This window comes from Poecilia formosa, unplaced genomic scaffold, assembly GCF_000485575.1.
Source record: "Poecilia formosa unplaced genomic scaffold, Poecilia_formosa-5.1.2 Scaffold178, whole genome shotgun sequence".
Lineage (NCBI taxonomy): Eukaryota > Metazoa > Chordata > Actinopteri > Cyprinodontiformes > Poeciliidae > Poecilia > Poecilia formosa.
The window spans coordinates 1,330,466-1,337,905 of NW_006800117.1; the positions used below are offsets into that span (position 1 = coordinate 1,330,466).

A 7,440-nucleotide genomic window follows, 5' to 3' on the forward strand; every position below is an offset into this window, starting at 1 on the left:
TGTCATTCAACAACATACGAAAAGCAGCACAAAAAGTATCCAACGCCACTGCAAAAACTCTAAATCTTACCAACTATTTCTGTCTAGTTTCTTGTTCAAATACTTTAGTTTTGACTGTTTAAGTGCAGCAACTTGAAAGTAACTTTTCAACAAAATATAGAAATTTGTTTTCAGTTAATATTTATATAGTTTTACTGTTTAAACTTAGAACATGGAGAAAATGTCTTGATAAAGTAAAAACTAAATAACTTATTTTTTCATCAGTATTAAGGATTTACTGACTTAACACAAGCAGAAAAGTTACTTGTCAGTTTTATCTTATTTGCAGTAGAAACAAAAAAAAGACATAGTAAGATTTTGTGTTTTGCAGTGTTGAAAACGTTTGTTAAATTTGACAATTCTGGATAATTAAGAGTCAAATGTGACTCAGTTAAGCAAATAAAGCATTAATAGTAAAATAAAATGATAAAAACACTGCAAAAAAATGCCTTTCCAAGACAAGTAAAAAAAGTAGAAAATAAGACATTTTTCCATGTTATAACTGAAATAATCTGCCAATTGAACAAGAAAATAAAGAAATTATTGACTTAAACTATTAACTTACAAGTAACTCTTTGCTGAAAAGTTACTTGTAAGTTAGTTTTGTCTTATTTTAAATGTAATAAGATATTTTCAGTAGAAACTAGAGAAAAATACTTGGTAAGATTTTGTGTTTTTGCAGTGTCACAGTTTCTGTCTTTCTACTCACCTTTGATTCGACTAGCCTGAAGAGTAAACAGACACAAGGTGAGAAATACTCCTGACTTTAAAAGCATGATGGGCTGAATTATGTCTCTATCACTTCCAAAGAGCTCATGTGTGAAGAAAAGGTGCCAAACAGAAAAATCCAGAATCTCTTGATGCCAAGTCCATCAGGAGGCGGTGGCGTTTCCCATCAGGCAGACTGCTCTGCTCCTGCGTTTGTTCCCCAGAGCGGCTCCTGGTGCGGCTGCAGAACTGGCTGCATGGACGGACGGAGCCTGAGGGAGTGAGGGAGGAGGAAGGGGAGAAGTTTGGGTCTGGGGTTTCCTTTGTGCTGCCAGGGTGCCAACAGTGACGAGGTTAAAAAAGCAGGCTGTGTTTTCGTTCTAATCTCTTTACCTTCTTGTTGCCGCTCGTAATCCCTGCTGGGCCACGTGGTCGCTCGCTCACTCTCATCCTGTTAGTTACCGTCTGGACCCTCGTCTGTCTTTTCAACAAACTTGGTGTTTTCACACTGAATCAGAAGCTTAATTACAACTTCAGAGTCGTTTTTTAAATCTGTAAAGTTTTCTTCAGTTTATTTCGATAAAATGCTGCATGGTTTGTGTACAGTTGAGCAGGTAAGGCAAAAAAGGAATACTATGAAATATCATTTGTTTCTACCCTGCAAAAACAAAAAATTATATCAAGTTTCTTGTGCAAATACAAAAGCTTGTTTAAGTCAATAATCCCTTAATATTGACAAAAATGTACCAGTTCCACTGGCAGGTTATTTCAGTTATAACCTGGGAAAAATGTATTGCATAATTGAAAAAAATCTATCAATGAAACTAGTTATTTTTTCAACAAAATAAAGGAATTATTGACTTAAAACGAGCTCCTATATCTTGCTGAAAATTTACCTATAAGCTGGCTTTGTTTTGTTCAGAGTTTACTAAGATATTTGCTTTAGAAACAAATCTGGTACGATTTTATGTTTTTGCAGTGCAGCTGAGCCGTAAAGTGCAAGGAGCTTTAAAACCCCTCAGTGTGCTTTACCATCAAGCCCAACTGTTCCAGTAAACCTGGCCAGTTTATGACCTCAATCCTTCAGGATTACGGTCGGAGTCACACATCAGGTCTCCGCTAAGCTTTAAGTCAGTAGTTTGAAGGTGAAGATCAGGAATAAATTTAACAAATCAGTTCAAGATTAGTTTTAAAGATTTGTGAAAATGAGACTTCACAGCCATCTGTTTGTCTAGAAGGTAAAATTTTCTTTACAATGAACAAAATTGGCCTAGTTCAATCAAATTCAAATGCAGATGACAAAATCAGCATCAGCCTTAAAGCTTTCCAGCATAATTAGCTCTTAATGTTACATTTTATGAGCTGCTGACTCTAATTACCTAACATTCACAGTTGAACTATAAATAAAATGCATTTTGCTACAACACTAGTTGCTACTCTGTTTACCGCTGGAGATTTTAAATAACAAAACAAGAAATATAAACATCTTACTAAGAGATGTAAAAGTGTTATCTTTGCCACACTATTTTCTTCCAGGCTCTGGAAAGCAGAGGACATGCAGGCGTCAGGGTTAGCGATCTAAAATTTGAGTCACGTTAGCCGTCAAACACCACTTACACGTCTTTGGGAATATCCACTCAGGGCTGATTATCTCTGTGATCTAATAGACCTTGAGCAGCAGAAGTGTCACTGTCAGTGTGCTAAGTGCCTTTTGCTCACATCATCCTGGAACTTGGCACCAGCAGCAGAGGTTGCATAACCTATTATGCAGATCAGGGCTTGCACAAACAGGTTCAACACAGCCTGGATATCCTTTGGTCAGAGAGCATATTTAACCTCAACAACATGCTGAGCTGAGTCATGAAGCTGGGTTTTAACTCTACTAACAGAGGGTTTCTGAATCCTACGAGGGGTTTAAAGTGTGCCCTGTTTCCTAAAGATTACCAGCTGTAAAGTAAAGCAAACTATAAACTACTGGCTAAGTGGATCTGTGGAGCTTCTGCAATGGATCTTAATATTTTTTATATATAGATAGATAGACATTTACAAAATGCAGATTTTAGCTTTGTTTTTTGGGGGATTGGGGGGCTTGCATGAAATAAATCTAATTTTGAATTTCCACAACAGAAGGATACAAGTATCACAAACAATGCAATCATCCCTAATCAAAACCATTTTCTACATATTGGAAATCCTGAAAGACAATGTCTGTCAATCATTTTAATCCTAAACTCAATCACAGCTGTGGAGCTGAACAATCTGAATCTTCTGAATGGTTCAGAAAAATACATATAATATGCAGGTTTTTCAAAGTCTAGGAACAAACCTGACTGAGAGGCTTCACATGTTAAAGTGATTTCAACAGGAAACCCTTCACTGTAGCTGAATTAAAACAATTTTACAAAGAAGAGTGAATGACAAATTATTCAGATAATCTAAGAAAATTAATACAAATACACAGAAAGCACAACACTAAGGAAATAAACATATGACACATTGCAATGATTAAACTAATGAGGATAGATAACAAAAAGAAAACCAAGACAACACTAGAAGAACATGACAAAATAAACATAAACTGAGAAAAATAAAATCAATGTAGGCTAAGAACAAGCTATAAAACTCGACATAAACCAGCAAAACTAAACCTAATGAGCAAGGAGTAAAAGAAATTCAACAAAATGTGAAAAGACATTAAAATAAAACAGAAAGAGAATAATCTAACACACAAACAGAAATAACCTAGATTAACTATTCAGGAAGTGGAACACCATAATAACCACCAGAAAGAAATAATATTGCAAATAACATAAATAACCTGTGACAAAAACCACAAACAGAAAAACCCAAATACCTGAGAAATCAAGATCATTTCCAGCTAAAACAAACTTCTGATGGCAGCTGATCTGAAACATTTCAGTACGACCACAAAGCAAAAACAGAAGAAATATGAATTTTTCATTCCCACCTTCTTTAACGAGAACAAACAAATATTCAAAATGTTCAGTTTTTTTATGTCTTCTAATTAAAAAAATATTTACCGTATTTATTGTTTTTTTTTTGATGAAATTTGCATCTCATGGCCAGAAGAATCATAAATTAAAAAAAAACAAATTCACAAACAATTATTTATGAATTTATCAATTTGTGGTTTTAATTATATTTTACCTCCTGTTTTTGTTGCTTATGTTACATCCTCAGGAATATCTGTGGTGTTTTTAATGGGATTTGCTCGTGTTGATCATTTGTCATCATGTTGACTCAGATTCTGAAAACACCAACAGAGGGCAGCATGGTCAATGTTCCTGGTAGAAGGTCAACCTTCAGATAGTTACTGTTAAAACTTTAAGTTCTGCATGTTTACACAAGTAAACATTCAGAAATAAACATCTTATCTAGAACAAAATACACTGGAAGCAGGGAAAATAGAGCTTTTCAGAAAAATATAGTGACTTTTTGATAACTAGAATTTGCAACAAGTCTGTGAGCACTGTAAAAATTTAGGGCTGCAACTAGCGATTATTTTAGTAATTGATTATTCTGATTAGACTAATCAGATAGAAGAAAAATTGCAACATTCTCCAGATTTTTCATTTAAGCATTTTTTTATACAAAATTAGAATTTCATTAAAAAAATGCAAACAAAAAAAATAATTAAATTTCTTTTTAAAATAAGAAAATGCACATGTTATTGCCTAAAATGCAACAACATAGCATTTCATTAGTGTATTTGAACCAGGTGAAGCTACACTGCAAAAACTGAAAATCTTACCAAGTATTCTTAGTCTAGTTTCCAGTGTAAATATCCTACAATTATTCCTTAACATTAATGAAAACTACTCGTTTCACTGGCAGATTATTTTATGGGAAAAATATCTAGCTATAAATTAAAAAACCTGCCAGTGGAACTAAAACTTTTCCATCAATATTAAGGAAGTATTGACTAAAAAAACCCCAAAAAAGTGGTGAAAAACTGAAGTAAGGGTTGGCCTAATTTAAAGGGAACGAAAAGGTTGCAACAAAAAACCAAACAAAAAATCTTTGAAATATTTTGTGTTTCTGCAGTGAAAGTAGTGAGAATGATCCGTTGTGTCTTTGTTCTCCAGGCGAGGTGCCGGGTGGACACCCAGCGGCTGCCTCCAGCAGTCTGAGCTCAGGGGAAAATAAAAAGTCTGGAACAAGGAAAAAACAGCTGAAACTCCTGTTTCCGCTCAAAATGCAGCAGATTATCATGTTCTCTGCTGGCTTGTTTCATATCATCCCCTTGGAAAAGATGGGTGCTCAGGAAAGACAGCAGGGGAAGTACGGACATGGGAAAGGAAAGGGAGAAGAGCATTTCAGACAGACATGAAAGGAAGAAGTGGAGAAACAAACTTGGAAGAACGGTGCTGCATATGGCGGGGGAACAAACAGGAGAAGGAGGTCAGGTCAACCGACTGAACATCAGGGATGCTTTTCTGCCCCTGCTGCTAATCCTCACCTGTTTACAGCAGCATGGAGGCAGCATGAAAACCTCTGACACATTTAAACTGTGGCAACAGTGAAAAGAGGCATTCATGAGAACATGACTTAAATTTAGAAACTGACCTGCCAATCAAATTATCCAACACAGCAGCATAGATTTATCTAAAAATGGCATAAAATTGGTGATTTGTATTCCTGTTCCTGCTGATTTTGGGCTTCCTTTTACATGAAGTAGGTCAGATTTTAAAGGTGATCCACTTTGGTTCCTTGAATAGGTCAGAACATGGGTGAAACAAAACATGTTCATGCATTTTTTTGCACAAAATCATTCTTAAATAATACGATTTTCTGCTCAGTTCTATTTTCAGCTGTTTTAGAGCATCTTGCCACTTTAAATCCAAGTACGCTGCTGCTGGCCACGCCCCCCACTCAACATTTACACTTGCACCTGAAAATGGCTGCAAAAAGAGTGCAATTATATTACAGCACATCTCTGAAAAGCATTAGTGGAGCCTTCTGCACAACCAACAAGAATGCAGCCAGTGGTTTCTGGATAAAAATGATTGGCAGCCATTTTCTTAAAAACCTGAGTTTTCTCTTACCAAAAAGGCCGATTGTCTTTTCATAACATAAAGAGCTACATTTTTCATAGTATGCTGCATTAAAGACTGACTGAAAAAACAGAAATGTGTGGTTTTCTAACATTAATAAACTTAGATACATCTACAAAATATAACAAAATAAGATCCTGTCAACAACAAAACACTTGTCTTTTCCAGTAGCCATTGTATAGCATATGTGCAATAAAAGCAATAAATCTACAATAAATCTTTGACGAATTTTAAATTAATATGAATTGCAATAATATTTTGTTTCAGTTTTTGCATCAAGTATTTTGGAACTGAATTTGAAAACCAGCTGACCAAACATCCTGGAGCTTCGTTTGGTTTGCTAGCTAACAGGCTGGGCTTTGCTGGGGTTACTAGGTGAAAGTCTGATTACAAAAGTTTTTGAAACAGCTCATTTTCCATACACTAAAAAATATTAACTTATTGCCAAAATACTGCTGGATGAGTTTTTTAAACTCATGTGGAGAAACAAACTGTTTTTAGAAGCAGCTGAGACCCAAATTAAAGTACAAAAATGTTTAAAACAAGAATTTTAAAAACTGAAAATGAGCTGCTGAAGCTCTCCAAAGACCAGATTTCTCCTTTTTAGTTTAAAGAGACTCTGCTCTGCTGAATTTTAAATTCTGACCATTATGCACCTTCTTATTCATGGAAACATCCAGATAAGAAAATGAAACCTGTCAATCATTTCACATCCATCCTGGCATAGTAATTTTCCACAAAGAGAGATCAGTTTTATGAAAATAGCCTCAGATCAAACTTAGCTTTTTCTCTTTATAACGCTGCCAAAGCTGAGACAGGCGGAGTGAAACCACCAGGTAGATCAGAAAAGGCCCAAATCGATTCAATCGGGTTCCCCACCATCACTTCACAGGCTTGCAACATTTAGGTTTAGGTGATTACATGGACAACATGCTAAAATCATGTCAAACCAATTACTTCTAAGACATTAAATGTGTTTAGTTGAAGAAGCAACCAAAACAGGGCTTAAATTTTTCGCTTTTACTATTTACTTCATCCTCAGATGGTTTGGCATCTGCTGAAAACTTGTCTGTGTCTTGAAAGGAGAGAAAGGTGACCTGGATAAGCAGCTGAAAGTGGAAAGCAGCACGCTCGGTAAATAAACTCGTCTGCATCCTCCTCCTACTCGCTCTGTGATGATGGCTATAATTTGGAGGTGGAGGAGGTGGACGTTGTTTGGTTCGGCTGGCGCCACAATTTCTATAAAGGTTTAATGGAGCTGAGAGTCTAGGAACATTTCTGAAGCCTTCCTGCTTAGCTGTTTGATTCCCCAAAGGGAAAAAGAGACAGATATTATAATTTGAGGAATTAAAAAGTGCTTTTATTATATTCACTTTGGCTCTGAGAATGAAGTTGTAATAATATGAGAATAAAGTCATAACAATGTGAGAATAAAGTCATAATAATGTGAGAATAAAGTTGTAATAATATGAGAATAAAGTTGTAATAATATGAGAATAAAGTCATAATAATATGAGAATAAAGTCATAATAATATGAGAATAAAGTCATAATAATATGAGAATAAAGTCATAATAATGTGAGAATAAAGTTGTAATAATATGAGAATAAAGTCATAA

At 35.2% G+C, this 7,440-nt stretch overlaps 1 protein-coding gene across 4 annotated transcripts in view; it reads right to left on the minus strand.

Annotated features, from left to right (window-relative positions):
• Positions 1 to 1,305, minus strand: part of impg1b (interphotoreceptor matrix proteoglycan 1b) — a 32,183-nt gene extending 30,878 nt beyond the window's left edge. For 2 of the 4 annotated variants that reach the window (XM_007565544.2, XM_016678266.1), the window contains exon 1: positions 749 to 1,300. In XM_007565544.2, coding sequence (XP_007565606.2) covers positions 749 to 815 — 67 coding nt within the window. In that variant the 5' untranslated portion in view covers positions 816 to 1,300. Of the gene's footprint in view, positions 1 to 748 lie in introns of all 4 variants that reach the window. The other 2 variants (XM_016678264.1, XM_016678267.1) reach the window with 2 other exon arrangements.
• Between the last annotated feature and the right edge of the window lie 6,135 nt (positions 1,306 to 7,440).